At 39.8% G+C, this 19,216-nt stretch overlaps 1 protein-coding gene across 7 annotated transcripts in view; it reads left to right on the top strand.

Moving 5' to 3' along the window:
* FOCAD (focadhesin) overlaps nt 1–19,216 on the top strand; it is a 310,432-nt gene that overhangs the window by 174,931 nt on the left and 116,285 nt on the right. For 6 of the 7 annotated variants that reach the window (XR_013960579.1, XR_013960580.1, XR_013960581.1 and 3 more), the window contains exons 16-18: nt 12,712–12,846; nt 13,947–13,997; nt 14,763–14,846. Coding sequence is in view for 3 of the 7 variants with exons in the window: in XM_080667664.1 (XP_080523790.1) it covers nt 12,712–12,846; nt 13,947–13,997; nt 14,763–14,846 (270 nt within the window). In the remaining 4 variants the exon portion in view is untranslated. Of the gene's footprint in view, nt 1–11,592; nt 11,616–12,711; nt 12,847–13,946; nt 13,998–14,762; nt 14,847–19,216 lie in introns of those variants that run through there. The other variant, XM_080667666.1, reaches the window with a different exon arrangement.

Here is a 19,216-nt window from a genome sequence, read left to right as displayed (position 1 = left end):
CATCTATCTATTTATTGGTTCTAATTTTTGGAGAATCCTAAGTAATATAAATACTACCCTAATTTACTACCCAAAATCTTGTTCCCCTGGTATTAAATAGGCCCATACACTGAATCTAAACTCTTTTTGTTGTTTTTTTGTGTGTGAAAAGCAAAAAATTGGGATGAAAAATAAAAACTATTACTGGCAAAACCAACAGTTTTGCTATAGTACTCTCTTAACTTCTCTGGAGTCTAAAAAGCCTTGGGAAGCTTTCCTTACAAACATCTCCCTCCTTTCCTGGGCTCTGAGCCCTATCCTTGTTTCTGCTAGGTTGCCGACATTTCTCTTTGGTGCCCTTTGTTTCCTCTTCTTTTTAAATGGTCTCTTCTGTGGCAGGCGGACTCTTGGAAATCAACAATCTATCTTCTCTTCAGAAGTTGTGGTTTGCTTTCTTGAAAGGGCCCTTTACCACTGCTGTGGGACTGATGTTTTTCTGGGATTTCTGATATAACTGTTCAATTGTGAGGTAGGCTTCTGAGAATAATTGAAGAAGACATTAATTGTTCACTTTGAGTTGTGGATTTTTTATATATACAGTAATTTGAATTTTTGAACTCCTTGGTATTTGCTTAGGAGTGGTTTGGATTTGCTGTCGCCCAAGAGAGTTGGGTCCAGAGAGTTAGCACTGACAATTTGCAGGGAACAATTCATTAAAGCCACAGTCTCCAAGCTGGAGTAATTGGGAAACTTGAAGATTTTCTAAGGAGTAGGTAAACATCAGTAATTTTAAGTGACTACATTTCCAGAGCTTCAACCTCACTGTCTACTCTTCACTAACATTTATCTGAGATCATGCTGCTTCTACTTTCCCAACTCTCCTTCCTCCTTTGTAAAAGGAAAGTAGATCTCTACTTATTTAATATTTCTTAGACCATTGCTCTGAGGTCTAAAACCTTCAGGGCTTCAAACAGGGACAAGTCAAAATACTGACTTTGGCAGAGAAATTTTAAAATCAAGTTGCCATTTCTCTCTTCTACACAAGTCACACCCTTTCTGTTCATTATTTTATTTTTATGTTTAATGATAACTTATCAATATTTCCAATATATATATATATGTTGTTTTAATCAATAGCTGCTTTCACAGTACAATGGCACAGTTGAGTAGTTGTGACAGACTGTGTGGCCCACAAAGCCTAAAATGAAGTCTAGCCCTTGGCAGAAGTACCCAGCCCTGTGCTAGTTGTTGGTAGGCCAATGAGTACATTCATTCATTCATTCATTCAACAAATTTATTTTGAGGGGCATGCTTTTATGTGCCAAGCACTGTGCTAGATGCTGCATATGTGTGTGGATGGAAAAGCTTTATTTACACTTATTCCAACCCTATTTTGGGGAACTATTTTTATAATAATTCACTGGCTTTTAGCAATAAAAAAGCAAAGTAATTCTTTTTTTTTTTTTTTAAAGAATTTTATTTATTTATTTATTTATTTTTAATATATTTTATTGATTTTTTTACAGAGAGGAAGGGAGAGGGATAGAGAGTCAGAAACATCAATGAGAGAAACATCGATCGGCTGCCTCCTGCACACCCCTCAATGGGGATGTGCCCACAACCAAGGTACATGCCCTTGACCGGAATCGAACCCAGGACCCTTCAGTCCACAGGCCGACGCTCTATCCACTGAGCCAAACCGGTCAGGGCGCAAAGTAATTCTTAAAGAAGTTCTGCTAATTTTTTTTTCTTTTGAACTTGTAGGTTATAGGTTTAGCCTTTAGTTTTTGTTTTCTTCATCGGGAGCTTGTTTGTTTCTTTGTGAAGGGGTATATTTTCTTCTTGTTATTAGGGGGTTTGTAGATCTGTATAAGCCTTTCAGGCCCCAAAGACTGATCTTCACTTTTGTTATCGAAGAATTCATCAGTTCTCTTATTCGAAAATCTGTAGATACATTGAGTGGACAGGGGTGGAAGAATCATTTTCAGTGAAATTGTAATCAGGTTAAGTTCCAGTAACTGTCAACATTAGTTACTTAGAAATGTATTCATGAAACTCCGTATTTTAAAGTGGAATGAACTCGATAGGTATCCCTAAAAGCTTCCTCTCTGCAGTTTAAAATTGCCCTTAAAGTGTTCTCAGAGTCTCTGAAGTGACTGCTTAATTCATCAATTATTTTTGATACACAGTGTGTTGATTTTTCAATATGAAATGGCACTAAATTGTATTTCTCAGTTTCTTTCTGCAGTACAGTCATAATAGTCCCTTTAGCCCTTTTTAAAAATAAATGGGTGGTATTTTATGCTTGTTGCTGATGGATACTCAGTTTGCATGGCTTTTAATTTTGTAGCTGCTGAACAACTTTCTGGCAGTTTCGTTTTGGGGGTTTTAAGCTATTTTGATTGAATTTCTAATATTTTTCCTTACTACCTTGGGATTTGACCTCCATTTATCTGAATAGGAGAAGGAGATCGGGGGAGAATAAAGCACTAATCATTCTCTGGTGAAAGGATATTTCTGACAATTCTTACTGCACGCTTGCTAGTTCATGCCAGAAGAATGTTCAACATGAAATAGATCATTAATCCAGACAGAGTCTAGCAAAACTGAAAAGTGCACGTCCCTGCAGGAGTCTTTGTGTCATTCTTTCTGTTCCTGCAGAGAAATCAATGGAGTTTGCATTGGAAGATACTGTTCCCTTTTGGGAGGTATCTCAGGGAAGCTGCAACTTCTCCCGTGAGGAGGAGAGGAACCTAACATCCCTGGCCACTGGGAGGCTTGCTAGATCAATCTGTATGATAAATGCCTCTCTGTTTTTACTTGCGTCATTTACTCGGTTCTAAGCCTCTTCTGTTCAGAGAATAGAATTATAAGTCTGCGCTACAAACTGCAAACAGTTTTTCAGAAATACAGACTAATTTGAAAAGTCTCTGATGCACCTCCTTTAGAAAGGGCACAGTGATGTTAGGGATTGTTGATGTGAAGTAGTTTTACCGAATCAAGTACAAATGTTTCTGATGGACTGAGGCACAGTCTGGGATTTAGATATGTGCCTTTAGGACAGAGGTTGAGCAACTCTAATAGAAAATCATCAGAATTACTGTCCTTAAAGATTAGAAGGGACTTAAAAAGGCAAACTCAGTACTTATTCCTATTATTTTCTACAGCACTACCTTGATAATGAACTTGTCTCAGACATTAAAAGACTGTGAAATTGCTTACATAAACCTGTTAGTCATTTTTTACACTTATAACCTTTAGCCCCATGTTATTGGGATAAGAAAGAATGTTATTTTTCCCATTGTTCCTGCTCCATTGATTGTGTCTCCTTATACTCCCTCTTATCCCCTGTTTTGGTAACAGAAGCATCCTGTTTGAATTGTGTGTGCTGAATTAGCTTAAGAGGGCTTCACCACATCATGATGACTTGAGTCCTTTAATTGTGAAGGCAGTTTCTTTTACCTTCATTATGCAAAGGGCAAATAAGGCGGTTTTTATAGCCTAAAGGTTTTTATAAAGCTTTTCCTTCAGTTGGAGTAAAGCATCAGAACAAAAGGGAGTAGGCTGCTCTCCAGAATTGCTAGAAATAGCTTTCGGAAGTAAAATTAGAAGATAGCTATTTGTTCCTCTGCAGAGGCACAAAGTCATTCTTACAGCACAAGCATTAGAAGTAAGGGCTCGGATTCTTTGGGGATTCATTATTTTTTCCATTGGATGCAACAGCCATCACCATCTTTTACAGTGCATAAAGCACATTTGCATACAATTGTCTCAGTGTGGCCTTTACTGTTAACCTGGTGCTATACACAGAGCAGGTGTTACTAGTAGTATTTCTTTTATGGAGCTGGGGAAACAGATTGAAGGAGATTAATGACTTTGCCATAGTCACACAGCCACCAAATGGGAGAGCCTGGGGTTTCTAACTCCAATCATACACTTTCCAGGATACCATACTGCATAGGGCCTTTTAATCTGCGCTCTTTAGCGTTGCTAAAATTCTTGGGAAAGAATAACATGGGAGAAGTGTCATTCTCTGGAGAAACAAAAATAGAAACAAAATATGCATAATGTAAGCACTTAGAATGGGATAAATTCTCCAAAACCTCATAGACAAACAAAGCAAGATGTTCAGAGTCATTTGTGCATAAATATTCATAGTCTATATGTGCACAATACCTAGGTATTGTTCCTCCCATTTTATTTATTTATTTTTGCTTATTTTGCCCTTACTGTTGAATGATGGACTTAGTGTTATAGGCCAGTAATTTCCTTCACAAATTTAAGATCTTATTGCATGATCTTGTTAATTTTGAAAAGTCTCTTGTTTCTATAAATTGTTTCCTTGTTTATAGTCTTTATTTTCTTCCATTTAGCTCTGAAGATTTTTTTTTTTTTTTTTTTTTGCCTTTTGGTGGTAAACAGTCACATTATAATGTATATAGATACAAACTTATTTTTACCTGTCCTACTTAGGACTTAGAGAATTAATGTCCTTCATTGATTCTGAAAATTTTCAGCCATTATTTCTTTAAGTAATACATTTTTCTATTCCTAATGTTTAACCTTTTATTTCAAAACTAGAGGCCCGATGCATGAAATTTGTGCACGGGTGTGTGTGTGTGTGTGTGTGTGTGTGTGTGTGTGTGTGTGTGTGTGTGTCCCTCAGCCCAGCCTGCACCCTCTCCAATCTGGGACCCCTCAAGGGATGTTCGGTGGGATCGGGCCTAAACAGGCAGTCAAACATCCCTCTTACAAGCCAGAATTGCTGGCTCACAACCGCTCGCCTGCCTGCCTGCCTGCCTGAGTGGCCCTAACCGCTTCTACCTGCCAGCCTGATCACCCCCTAACCACTCCCTGCCAGCCTGATCGACGCCTAACTGCTCCCCTGCCAGCCCGATTGCCCCCAACTGCCCTCCTCTGCAGGCCTGGTTCTCCCCAACTGCCCTCCCCTGCAGGCCTGGTTCTCCCCAACTGCCCTCCCCTGCAGGCCTGGTCCCCCCCAACTGCCCTCTCCTGCAGGCCTGGTTGCCCCTAACTGCCCTCCCCTGCTGGTCTGGTTGCCCCTAACTGCTCTCCCCTGCAGGCCTGGTCACCCCTAACTGCCCTCCACTGCCAGCCTGGTTCTCCCCAACTGCCCTCCCCTGCTGGTCTGGTTGCCCCTAACTGCTCTCCTCTGCAGGCCTGGTCCCCCCCCAACTGCCCTCTCCTGCAGGCCTGGTTGCCCCTAACTGCCCTCCCCTGCTGGTCTGGTTGCCCCTAACTGCTCTCCCCTGCAGGCCTGGTCACCCCTAACTGCCCTCCCCTGCCGGCCTGGTCGCCCCTAACTGCCCTCTCCTGCAGGCCTGATTTTCCCCAACTTCCCTCCCCTGCAGGCCTGGTCCCCCCCAACTGCCCTCCCCTGCAGGCCTGGGTCGCCCCCAACTGCCCGCCTCTGCTAGCCCGGTCACCTCCAACTGCCCTCCCCTGCAGGCCTGATCACCCCCAACTGCCCTCCCTTTCAGGCCTGGTCCCTCCCAACTGCCCTCCCCTGCTGTCCATCTTGTGTGTTGGAGTGATGGTCAATTTGCATGTTACCTCTTTATTATATAGGATAACATTAAACTTACAGAAAAGTTTCAAAATGTAGTACAGAGCGATGTATATGTAGAATGGAAAATTATTTGGCAATAAGAAGGAATAAGTAAAGATACTTGGGATGACATGAAGGAACCTTAAAAGTATTGTTAATTGAAAAAAGCCAATAACAAAAGACCACATATGTTCTATGATTGTATTTATAGAAAAGGTCTAGAAAACGCATATTTACAGAGAAAAAAAGTAGAGTTATGGAAGCATGGGAGGAAACAGGGAATAACAAATGATTATGGGCTTCCCTTTGGGGTGACGAAAATATCCTAAAATTGATTGTGATGATTGCAACAACTTTGTGAGTACACAAAAGCCATTGATTTGGCCCAGCCAGTATGGTTCAGTGGTTGAGCATTGACCTAAACCAGGAGATTGTGGTTCTATTCCCGGTCAGGCTCGATACCTACTGTGGAGCGTGCAAGAAATGGCCAATCAATGATTCTCATCATTGATGTTTCTGTCTCTCTCTTCCTCTCTGAAATCAATAAAATTATATTTTTTAAAGCCATTGGATTCTACTTTAAATATGTAAATAGTATGGTCTGTGATTTATATCTTTAACAAAAGCTGTTATTTTTTTTTAAAGAAATAAAAATAGCACAGACTTCTCGTATATATTTTTTATCCATTTTCACTAATGTTTACACCTTGCTTTCATCATTATAGCACAGTTACCAAAAATAAGAAGTAAACATTGGTACAGTGCTATGGGCTAGACTGTGGACTGTATTCAGATTTCATCAGTTTTCCCACTAATGACTTTTTACTGTACCATGACCCCAGGTATCATGTTTACTCACTCTTCCAGTCTACACTAGTTTCTCAGTTTCCTTTGCTTTCATGGCCTGGATGCTTTTGAAGAATCCTGTTAGTTATTTTGTAAAATGTCCTTTGGTTTGAGTATACAGATGTTTCCTCATGATTAGATATAGTATTTTAGAATATCATGGAAATAATATGCCTTTCTCAGTATGTCTTATTAGGGGTGCATGATGTTGATAAGTTTTATTACTGGTGATGTTAACCTTAGTTGGTTAAGGTGATGTATCCTAAGTTTTTCCATAGCAAATTACTAATTTTTTTGTAAATAATAAATGTCTCACAGGAGAGACTTTGAGACTGTCTAATTGTTGTCCTGCTTGTCCTCAAAACTTTTGCCCACTAATTTCAATATTCATCAGCACATTTTGCCTACAACAATTATTCCTCTGGTGTCTAATGGTGATTTTTTATTTCTTTCATTGTTTCTACATTTATTAATTGGAATTCTTCTGTAAGGAAGAACTGTTACTTCTCTTTTATTCATTCACTTATTGAATTATTTATGCTAGTGAAGGCTCATGGATATTAATTTGGCCATTGGGAACGCTCAGATTTGCTTCTATGCCCTTTCAACAAGTTCACCTCATTTTATGCACACTTCCTCACTTTTTGGCACCAGAATTTGCTCCAGACTTGTTATTTTCCCTGTCCCAGCCCTGGAACCAACCACTTCTCTAAAAGCCATTTTAAAATTAAACTCTCCTAGGAACTCTTGGTGCACATAAGAAAGACACCTCATTTGAAGACATCTTACTTTGAACTTCCTTTTTTTATAATTTAGAATTCTAATCTCTCTGGCATATACTTAGGATACTTCCTATTCATTGGATGCACAGTTTCAGTGACTGTGTTTTTCACTTGTAGAGATTCCATTTGATTCTTTCCAGATTTGTCTTTTTTCCATCATGCCCTATTATTTTACTGGGAATTAAATGTGTTTTCATCTCTAATTCTTTTAAGTGCTTTTGTGCTGCTTTCTACTTGTTCTGTTATCTGAAGGTCGTGGATGTCTATCCTGCCAGTTGTTTGTGCTGATTCTCAATCAGATTGGACTCATGTGTCATTATATGTTTTGAACTTTTTTTTTTGTCATGACCTTGTTTTTAGAGGGGTTTAATTTATTTTTCTGTGTGCGTAAATTTGGGTTATGTGTTATGAGAGTACCCTTTGAGAGTGGTCCGGGTGGCCCCAACTCACTGCCATTTTTTATATTAATTTCTCAGCTCAGTGGTTTCCAGTTCAACCATTACTCTGAGGGTATTGTCATTCAAGAGAGCTGGCTTTATGTGAGGGTCTCCGTTCCAACTCCTACCTTATGAAGGCTAAAGGTCCTATCCTTTCCGTGCGGGCATTTAAACACACGCTATCAGGTTATAGAAACTGATAACTTCCTTAAAATACCTCAGTACAGGTATTTCCCTCTTTGTTTTTAGCCCTAGGTAATACCCACCCCATTTTTTTTCTTTTCAGCTAAGCTATATATGTATAGAATTTTCTTTATCAATCATTGCAAGTGTGGCCCATCATATTGCTGGAGAGAAGTCAATCAGTTTTTTTTAAACAAACAAATTATTGGGTAATGTGCAGAACATATCTCAAATGGAACTTTTCAGACCCCGTCTCTTGTAAATATGCTCCCTTGTCCAGTTTTCCCCTTTTTTAAATAAAATTCATCTATATTGTTGAAAGTATTACAGATGCCCCTTTCTTTCCCCCTTCACCCCGCACCCCCCCCTCCCAAGCCTTCACCAAATTGTCTGTGTCCATGGGCTATGCATATAAGCCTATAAGTTCCCTGGTTAATATCTCCCCCTCCCCACCCGCCTTCCCTCTGAGGTTCTCCAGTCTGTTCCATGCTTGTATGTCTCTGGATCTATTTTGTTCATCAGTTTATTTTGTTCATAAAATTCCATATATGAGTGAGACCATCTGATACATATCTTTCTCTGACTGGCTTATTTTGCTTAGCATAATACTCTCTAGGTCCCTCCATGCTGTCCCAAAGGGTAAGAGATCCTTCTTTGTTACAGCTGCATAGTATTCCATGGTGAAAATGTACCACTGCTTTTTTATCCACTCATCTACTGATGGGCACTTGGGCTGTTTCCAGGTGTTAGCTATTGTAAATAATGCTGCTAGGAACATAGGGGTGCATACATTCTTTCTCATTGGTGTTTTGTGTTTCTTAGGATATATTTCTAGAAGTGGGATCACTGGGTCAAATGGCAGTTCCATTTTTAATTTTTGAGGAAACTCCATGGTGTTCGGGGGTCACATAACTAGTTAGTATGCCTAGTTTGTTATTGGAATTAACCAGGCAAATTGTTCCACCAACTAAGAATGGCCATGCACCACCACTCCGCCCCCCCCCCCTTTTTTTTTAATGTTACATTTTATTCACCCATGACTCTGGGCCAAAACATCCCACTTTCCGATTCATTCTCCAAGTTTTTTTGTTTTAATCTCCACTTTAGACTTACCATTTCTCAGGTTCCAGTGCTGTCAGTAGTTAAGTACTGATAATGTTATATACTTATTACTGTGCTTAGTACTAGGAAATGAGAACTATAAGACATGGTCATTGTTTTTGAAGAATTTAATATCTAGTTAAGGAGACAATTTACATTCACGAAAATAGTGAACAATGCTAGACAGTATATAATTAAATGCTAAATTGGGTGACAGAGTTTTAAGTGTTAGAAACTGGAGAAAAGACAGTGATAAAATAAGAGCCTGAATTGTAAGAGAAACTTAATTGTGGAAATGGAGTTTGAAGTGGGTCTTGAAACAGCATAGATTGGAACTGGATAGGCATTTAAAGTGAGGAGAAAGCACAGACAATTAGTATATTATGCCTAAGATTTTTAAAAAAACTTTGAGGCTCCTTATGTGTTAGGGACTAGTGAGAGATGGGAATTAGAGAGAAAGGGGTGGATGCCTGCTCTGACTTTGGCACTACCAGATGAATCATTCAAAAATAGCATTTTAATTTTATTTATTCCCCAATTCAGATATCGCTAGAGGCTGCCTTTTCTTTTTGATTCTAGTACAGACTGCTTTGACATTCCAGGTACCCACAAGCCTTTCCTCACTGTTACACATGCTTTTTGTGCCTACAACATGCTTTTTAGGGGGTGTATTCTGACTTAAGCTTCCCATTTCCTAGTGGGTTTTCTGCTAAAGAAGGATTGTCCATTCCTTCTTCAAATCCCATTTCAATGCTGTCTTGATACTCTGATGACTCCCATCTACTGATATCTTTCTTCCCTAGATTTCTTTTTTTTTAAATATATTTTATTGATTTTTTTACAGAGAGGAAGGGAGAGGGATAGAGAGTTAGAAACATCGATGAGAGAGAAACATAGGATCAGCTGCCTCCTGCACACTCCCTACTGGGTATGTGCCCGCAACCAAGGTACATGCCCTTGACCAGAATCAAACCTGGGACCCTTGAGTCCGCAGGCCGACACTCTATCCACTGAGCCAAACCAGTTAGGGACCCTAGATTTCTCTTGAAACTATTTTCTGTTGAACAGACTTCAAAATAATCATATACCTATTGTTTTCTGATCATTTAGAATTACATGCACTTCTTTCTTTTCAATAGGTGCTAAGTCCTGTAAAGGTTTAGGTTATGTTTTATATTTTACTAGAGGCCTGGTGCATGAAAACTCATGCACTGGAGCGGGGGGTCCCTCAGCCCGGCCTGCTTCCTCTCACAGTCTGGGAGCCCTCAGGGGCAGGAGGCGACCCGGCGATCAGAGGAAGGCGATGCCCCACCACACCTCTGCTGCTGCCACTGCCAGCAGCACAAGCCTCAACCGGTCATGGTTATCTGAGCCTCGGGAGGCCCTGGGCGGCTGGGCAGCCGCCATCTGAGGCTTGCCTAAGCCTTGGGCCAGCTGTGGCGGTTGGGGAGCTGAGGAGACTGGGGGACTCCAGAGGCAGCCGACAACTGAGGCTTGCCTGTGCCTTGGGTGTTGGCTGGGCAGCTGCCATTGAGGCTTGCCTGCGCCACGTGCCTGCCGCCCTGGCAGGGCTGAGAGGACTGGGCGCCGCCATCTTGTGGCTGTGGGCACCGCCATCTTTTAGAGCGTGGCAGTCAATTAGCATATTCCCTCCTTATTGGCTGTGGGCACCGCCATCTTTGTGATGGTGTGAGGGTCAATTAGCGTATTTCTTCTTTATTAGATAGGATTGTTCCTCTTAGTGCTGTGTACTAACTACTCTGTGTTATAGATTCAATGTTGAATTGGAAGCTTTTAAGGAATTGTGTGTTTTTTAAAATTTCAAATACTGATGATTTGTAATATTAGAGCTACTTCTTTATATAAATGTGCCTACTGTCTTGCACGTAGCACTGCTCTTAACTTAGTAAATGTTACTGGAATCCAAATTTGTAGTCAATCTCAAGTCAAAGCACATTTTTTTTTTTTTTTTACTGTTTCATGGAAAGTAGAAAAAAGAGCAAAAGCACTAAATCTAAGTTTTTTGTGATACTTTCCTCTGTTTTCTCTTTGCACCTCTCCTTAATCTGTGTTCTTAAGTCTACTATTCATTTATCTTTGACGTCTTTCCACTAACTCCTGTAGCTTTTCTAAATAATTTATATGTGTAGATGGAGATAAATTGTGTGTGTTAATTCAAGCTTAAGAGAAGAGGTTGGAATGTTTTAGAAAGATTAATCCTTGTTCAACTCTATCTAATTGATCTGTGTTGGCACTGTTCTTGCCTGGGTTTTAAAATTTTAATAAAATATCTATAAGTAAAGAACTCATCTGTTGTAGTTGGAATTAAAGCTACGAAGACATTTGACTATCCATAAAACCAGATATTAAAATGAACTGAGAACACTTGGTTTAAGGAAATTGAGCTTAAACATTTTTCTTAGGGGTTTTAGTTTTTACTTGCTCTCTTAGCTTCCTAAAAAAATCTGAGATGACTTTTAAAACGAAGTCTTAAATTATTATTTTAAATAATATAAGTATTCTTCTACCTTCTTTAAAAGCTTGTAAGATGATTTGAGAGTGTTCAATTTATATATATTAGCCTCCCAATTTTCTGGGTGGTGCTGTGGTTTCGGCAGTGCTGAGAAACTGCAAGGACTGTGGACATCTTAGCCTTAGAAATGTCCTAGCATTAGCTTACTCTTCTGTGTTTCAGAGACTGCTTCTCCAGCAATGAAGGTAACTAATTTGGAATTTAATTTCAAGTGTGTGCCTGAGAGTGAGAAGCGGGGGAAGGCGGGGGAGAGAGAGAGAGATTTTTTTTCCCTTGCAAGAAAGCAATTGTATGAGGCAGGCTGGGTGTTCTTCAACAACAGTTTATATTATACTAGAGGCCCGGTGCATGAAATTCATGCACGGGGGTGGTTGTCCCTCAGCCCAGCCTGCACCCTCTCCAATCTGGGACCCCTCGAGGGATGTCCCTCTCACAATCCAGGACTGCTGGCTCCCAACTGCCCGCCTACCTACCTTCCTGATTGCCCCTAACCGCTTCTGCCTGCCAGCCTGATCACCTCCTAACCACTCCCCTGCCAGCCTGATTGATTCCTAACTGCTCCCCTGCCAGCCTGTTTGCCCCTAACTGCCCTCCCCTGCAGGCCTGGTTCCCCCCAACTGCTCTCCCCTGCAGGCCTGGGTCCCCCCCAATTGCCCTTCCCTGCAGGCCCTGTCGCCCCCAACTTCCCTCCTCTGCCGGCCTGGTCACCCTAACTACCCTCCCCTGCAGGCTTGATTGCCCCCAACTGTCCTCCTTTGCAGGCCTGGTTCCTCCCAACTGCCCTGCCCTGCTGGCCATCTGGTGGCGGCCATCTTGTGTCCACATGGGGCAGCCATCTTTGACCACATAGGGGCAGCCATCTTGTATGTTGGAGTGATGGTCAATTTGCATATTACTCTTTTATTAGATAGGATTGGTTTAAATAATTTCATTTGAGGGCAATACCTTATGAAATCTTAACTTCTAGGAATGTTCTTGTTCTTTTCTTGAGTCTCCTTATAATAAAAGATAGCACTCTTGTCGTGGTGATGTAAAGTACAGCCTAGTAGAGTCAATAATATTGTAATAACTATGTATGGTACCAGAGGGTACTAGACTTATTGAGGGAATCACCTCTAAGTTACATAAGCATCTAACCATTATGCTGTACAAATGAAACTAATATTGAATGTCAACTGTAATTAAAAAATAAAAAAAATTTTAAAAAAGATAGTGCTCTTTACTAATGGCTTCTTAGGAACTGAAATTTGGTTGGGCATTCACTCTTTATTTGCTTTGCAGGTTGTTTGTATTCGCTCCACTTGGAACGCTCTCTCCCCGAAGCTGAGCTGTGACACCAGACCTCTCATTTTGAAGACACTCAGTGAACTGTTTTCTCTGGTTCCTTCCCTAACAGTCAACACAGCTGAATATGAGGTAGGTGTTTGGACCTCAAGACATTGTCTGTTTCTACACTGGAAAGACGTGTGCTTTTTAATAACTTTTGGATAAAATATTTGTAATTCTTTGCCCAAAATCCTTCAGCATGTTTTGTTCTGAGACCATGTTGATATCTGTATGGACCCTTAGGAGTAGGGAGGATATATCTACCCTTATCAACTCTGAGCCTTTAAGACTCATTTACATAAAGGATACCAAGTTTTTATTATGAGGGTACAGTCAAGATTTTAAAAAGTCAGCATGTTAAAAAGTGTTTTGAAAATAATAGTATTCATCAGACGAACAGTTTAAATTCATTTTATTGGTGTTTTAAGTTCTAAACAATGTACAAAGAATCTTCCATTACTATAGGCATATTGTCAGTTTGCTCCTAGCTTTGCCATAGAGATTTGGTTTTTACATGTTAGTTCACATTTTCTACATACATCTGTCACCTTCATCTGTACTCTTCAATGAGGGTGATTATAAAACCAACCCATCTTAGAAGAGGAAAATAATTTTATGACGACTCTGTGTTTGTCATCCTAATGAACTGAAAAACTTGGTGAAAGATGCTTTGCTGTAAGATTCATAGATTCCTGCTAATTGTTTCCTTCAGTTATCTCTTCTGTGAGTGAAATAGAGAAGGTGTTGAATTCATTTATGCCTCCTCTTTTGTGACCATACTCCCTTGCATGTTCATCTTTTTTCCTTTTTTTCAAAGAGCAGCAATTGATTTTTACTTCTTGGTGGACTTTTAGTTTGAGTCACAGATTTTGATAAACCACCCCTCCATCATATTCCAATATTAGTCCCTTTCATGCTTTAGATCATGTGATAAGACAGTAGGAAATGGTTAGGTTTCTAAATTTAATAATCTTAAAATCTCATGGTATTTAAAATATCAGTGTATCTAAGTGATGAGTCTGTTTCCAAGTATTTTCATTTTATGAATGGTGGGTAAATACAGGTTAAGTCAATTACTAGGGGTATAACTTTTAAGGTGATTTAATTTCCGCTATTTGCTACTTTAGATGTTTATTCTCGGTTTTATCTTTGTCTTAAAATTTTACTCTTATGTTTATTGACTTTTTCAGAATTTCAAAGTTCAAGTCCTCAGCTTCCTCTGGACTCACACTCAGAACAAGGTACTGTCACAAGGGGTGTCCCTGACACAGAACCAGGCTGGGGAAGGAACTACCACATAAGGTTCTTAGAATAAAAAATGGGATGCCGTTGAAATGATGGCTCCTTGATTTTAAAAGAATTGCACCTATCTAGAAGTTTAGACTTTAGAAAGTATTCTTGATTTGCTCTCATTAAGACGTTTTCACCCTAAAGTGCACTTACTACTTTGTGAAGCTGACATTTGTCTGAAGAGGGACAGTTGCCATTGTCTCATGTTTTTAATGGTCCTTCCCTTTCCTGCTTTGTCCCTCCCCCCTCAGCAAGCATATCAAACAAGCAAACGCCCAGTCCATTTTTTTTTAATATTATTTCCAATAAGGAGTATAGAGAAGAGGGTGTGGGTGATGTATCCAACTCATAAGTGAAAAAACTTAGATTCCCAAAAGCTAGCTTACCCTGCTGGTAGCTGGAGAATCAGAATCCAGTTCCAGGCCTATCAGACTCTAATCCCTCACCCCCTTCCACTAAGCCCTACTACGTCATGGGGGCCTGAGATGATGCATTACTTCATGTTTAATGTCCAAACTAGGATAAAAATCCTAATGCTTCTGATCCCTCTACCCAATGCTTTTCTCTCCATTTTCAATTGGGATGGAGTAAGCAAGTTAATACCGTTCCTGGACCACTGACCATAGAACTTTGAAGGTGGAGAGGAAGGGAGGTCTTCTTCCTCCAGAGTTACTATATGTTGTTTCTTTTCTTTGTCTCACCTTTATCCTACCCAGGACGCGGTTGTAGCAAATGCTGCCTATCAATCTCTGTCACACTTCAGTGCCAGCGAGCACACGGTTCTTCACCTGCCCGAACAGGTAGGCCTGGCTGCTTTCTCACTGCTCTCTTTCCTGCTGGGCTTTACCACTTGATGTGTATCTCCCCTCCCCTTAGGAGATTCGTACCTGATGGATGTATATGTAATTATAGATATGTTGTCTATGAAAGATAAGAATTTATATTCATTACCTGTTTAAGCTGTAATGAATTTAGATAGTACTGGTGTTAAACATCATAGATAGTGACTTTAAATCTCTTTGAAGAAGATGGAAGATGCCTGTAGTGCCAATGTAGTCTCCTTCAGGTGACTGGGTGTATGGCTTCATGCCTCTGCCCGTGGCTTACTCCAGAAGATCTGTGCCACTGTAGGAACCACTTTGCCAAGTTAGGATATCATCTTGGACTTCAAATCCAAGCATGGCCTGTACAGACTAAGATCTATATTGCTTGTGCAACCGAAGATCTTTGTTTGTGTATAAAGTTGATGTGCCATGTGAAAAAAAAAATCTTTTATTTATTCGTTTAGTGTGAAATGATGTGTAGGTTATCACCAGAGAACTGGATGAGGAAAGTATTACTGTCTTTTAAGGGTTAACTCATAGTGTGACATTATCGTAGTGTTTAGACTAACCTAAAAATACACAAGCTTTTCTAGTATCTATGTAATATAGACAACTTTAAATTATTAGGTTGTCTGGAATTAAGTGTCTGATTTCACATTTAGTGCTACTACTAATTCAAATGCATCCACATGCACAAATTCCTTTGGAGTGTAAGGCAGACACTGTAGTAGAAGAAGTTATGTGTAACTTCTTCAAGAATCTGTCCTTGAGGCCAAGTGGCAAGAAGTTTTGGTGAGATTTCTTGGGCTCCTCGGGCATTAAAATGGGTTTTCTTTCTCTTCTAGATTGAGATTATATGGAGATTAGATACCAGTAAGAATCAGACAAACTTCTGTCTATTGAATTGAATAGGAGCCACCACGTAAGTGGGACTGAAAGACAGGCTCCTGTCAAACCAAATCTAAGTAAGGCAGGATTTCCCATGTCCCCAAGCAGCTTGGCTGCCTTGTCATGCAGTTATCACAAATGGGAAGACTTAAGAAAAAGTGTTTTATGACTCATAAAATTAAAAAAGATGGGACTTCAGAGGCCAGCGGTGGGTGGTGGGGTCGAGTTGCAGAGTGGGGCGGGGAGGTTAGAGTGGGGGTGCTGCAGCGAGGGTCATAGGGCAGGGGTGTTCCCAGGTTTCCCAGTGCAGCCCCCGGATGAGCCCGTAGTATTTTCCTTATAAGATTGGGCCCCAAGGCTGGCGGTGGTTCCGGTCCAGAGCCTAAGAGGATTATAAAGGTCAGGCGAAGTGGGGCCAGGGGATGAGCAACCGATTAGGCTAGAGATGAGGGAGGTTTAGGGAGACCTCTGCCGCTGTAACTGTTAGTCCTGGTCGATGATGACGAGACCACTGCTCAATCTGAGTTCTTGAACCAGGTGATGGAGTGTGTTCTGAGAACGGACTGAGACTGGGCGGGAAAAAAAAGATGGAACTTCAGACTGCACTATGGCTACCAGCAATACCCATAGCTTATGGAAGGGAGGTAGGGAATGGGGGAGGGAGGGAGGAAAAAGTAAAAGAAAAAAAAAGCTACATGCAAATTTTGTGTGCAATCTCCTGCCAGTAGATCTGGGAAGATACCTTTTATTATTTTTATTATTACTATTGTAGTTGTTAAGTAATTTCTAATTTACATCACCGCATGATAATTACCTTTATTTTCAGCTCTCATTCTTGTACTATTACAGCCAGGATAAATAGCTTTTATTAAACAACTTTCACATTCACTTGGCTGTTTCATCTCTACCTCTTCAAATATTGATATGTTTATATTTTTTCCTACTTTAGGGTTATGTCCAGTTTCTGATTATGGTTGTTAGAATTTATACTCAAATAAGTGCTATTCTCAGTCAGATACTAGGTACTTCCTTAATCTAGCTCTTCTATATTGTCTGATCCCTAATGGCATATATAGCTCTTCATACCTCCCTACACAAAGGGTGGTGATATGAGTAGAGTTGGGGTTTCTAAGTCTGCTTGGGTTTTCACCATCAGCATAGGAAGAGCTGTAAAGGAAATCTCTAAGGCTTGTCCTTTGTTAGCCATGCTTTTCAACCTTTTCTTCTGCCCTAACGCCCTTCAGGGATGTGAATAGTGGTTCACTATTGTGAATATTTTCAACTGGGATTAAGGTGAACAGACAAAAATGGTTTAAAAGATTCCACCTCTGATGACCGTCTTCTGATCTAGGAAACCTGCCTCCCTACAGAGAATCATTGCTTCCAAGACTGCACCATGCATTCCTCTTCTTTGTGTTGATTAATGATTTTCAGTTTGGCTGTTAGAATACCCAGGACTGAAAGTCCAGAACGATCCATGTACTCACATCTCAAACAAGTCCCCCAAATCCTCGAAGGCTTAGGAGACAACCAAGTCAGCGTCCCACTTCTGCTTTGTAGATGATGACAGTGAGGCCCATTTTCCAGAAAAGCTTGTTTTCAATTATCTTAAAAGTTCCTGCCAGGTAGGGACTAATATAATACAAAAACTAAGATTTTGTTGTTGTTGTTGTCAGAGACTACTTCCTCTGTATTAAGGGCAATTTCAATCATTCACAAAGCTGAAAGTTACCTGTACTTTCCAGTGAAAGTATGTCTGTCTACCTTTTCTTTTTCTGCTTGTGGAAACTTGCGAAATAGTCTTCTAAATGAGCACAGTATGAATTTCAAGTAGAAATGTAAAAAAAAAAAAAAAAAAGGTATAGTGGATCCTTATCAACATGGTTACATTTATGGATTGTAATTCAGCTACTTTTGCAATAAGCACTGCCCTTTTTTAAATTTACTGAAGAAAGATTTCTTGTTGATTGATGCATTAATTTAAAACTTTGAAACTTGTTGGAAGCTAACAAGCTGGGAGAACAAAGGGCATTAGAGAAGTGGCAGACATCAGAAAAAAATTTAGGGTTGAATAAGACTTTGCATCTAAGGCTAGATGGAAAATGCCATTGGGTAATAGATTTGAATGAGATACCATGTGAGTTAGGGATTTGAAATCAAATTCAGTAATTCATCTTTCTTGTCATTGGGTTTTTTTTTTGTTTTTTTTAGGAAGTTCTGTGAGATTATCGAAGATAGACACTTAACACGTGCATTGGTTTAATAATTATTTATTGGACATGTACTAAGAGCTAGGCTATCTATGTGTTTTGTTGGTTTGTAAAAATATTGTTAATTACTTGAAACTTTCAAATCTAAAGTTGGTCAAAAAATTTGGGGGCCTTCATTGAGGACTTGTTGATTCTAATGTTAAAAAATACACATGAGCCCTAGATGGTTTGGCTCAGTGCATGGAGCATTGGCCTGTGGACTGAAGAGTCCCAGTTTTGAATTCCGGTCAAGGGCATATGCCGCGGTTGCTGGCTCAATCCCCAGTAGGGGGCATGCAGAAGGCAGCCAATCAATGATTCTCTCTCATCATTGATGTTTCTCTCTCTCTCCTCTCCCTTCCTCTCTGAAATCAACAAAATAAAAAGTACATAAGAGTGCTTCCTCCCTTTTAGTTTGTATTTCTTTGGGTTTTTGTTTTGTTTTCTTAGCTATTTATCCTTCTCCTCTGCCTTCTTTAGCACCAAAAAAAAAAAAAAAAAAAAAAAAAAATCAACCCCATAAAGGCAACCAAACAAACAAAAAAACCCATAGAGAATGGTTTTCCTGATAAAACAATCAGTAATGGATAAACATTTAGGTAGAAGATTGACTCTCTGACTTGGGTTCATTAAAAAATATTTAGCTATTTAAAAATTAAACTTTTTATTATAAAGGTCTTAAGATAAATTGTGTTGATTTCTGGAGTTAATTTTAGAAGCGAGTAATATAAAAGGACTCATTATGCAAGCTGGGTTGGTATTAATGTGGTGTAACCTGTTCGTCTTTGATTTAAGTGAATGTCACTGCATTCATCAGAAGCTGTTTCTCTTTTTAAATGAATTTATGCAGATACTTGACTGTTCCAAATAAAATCCTCTGTTTCTGCACAAACTCCTGGGTTTTCATAGATTACACACAAACAAAGGTGGTTGAAAGGTTATCTGGCTCAGAACCCAAAGGAAGGCATTTTGTAGGATACGCTTTCCAGTATTCAATTTGAAGCAGATTTTAAAAATAATTTATCATTTTATACTTGGCTCTCTATTAAAGTGTCTCCAATAAAGCTTAGCTGTTCTTAGAAGGGCATAGTTGTGTGTTAACATGCATGTGTGTTTGTGTTTTAAATATATGTACAGTTTTCCTGGGTGTTTTAGCAGCTAATGTAATACAATTGCCCAAATAATGAAATTTTAACAGATTTTTTCATA

Source organism: Plecotus auritus (assembly GCF_963455305.1).
Source record: "Plecotus auritus genome assembly, chromosome: 5".
NCBI classification, from domain to species: domain Eukaryota; kingdom Metazoa; phylum Chordata; class Mammalia; order Chiroptera; family Vespertilionidae; genus Plecotus; species Plecotus auritus.
The sequence above is the reverse complement of the archived record's forward strand: the minus strand, read 5'-3'. Positions and strand labels throughout refer to the sequence as shown.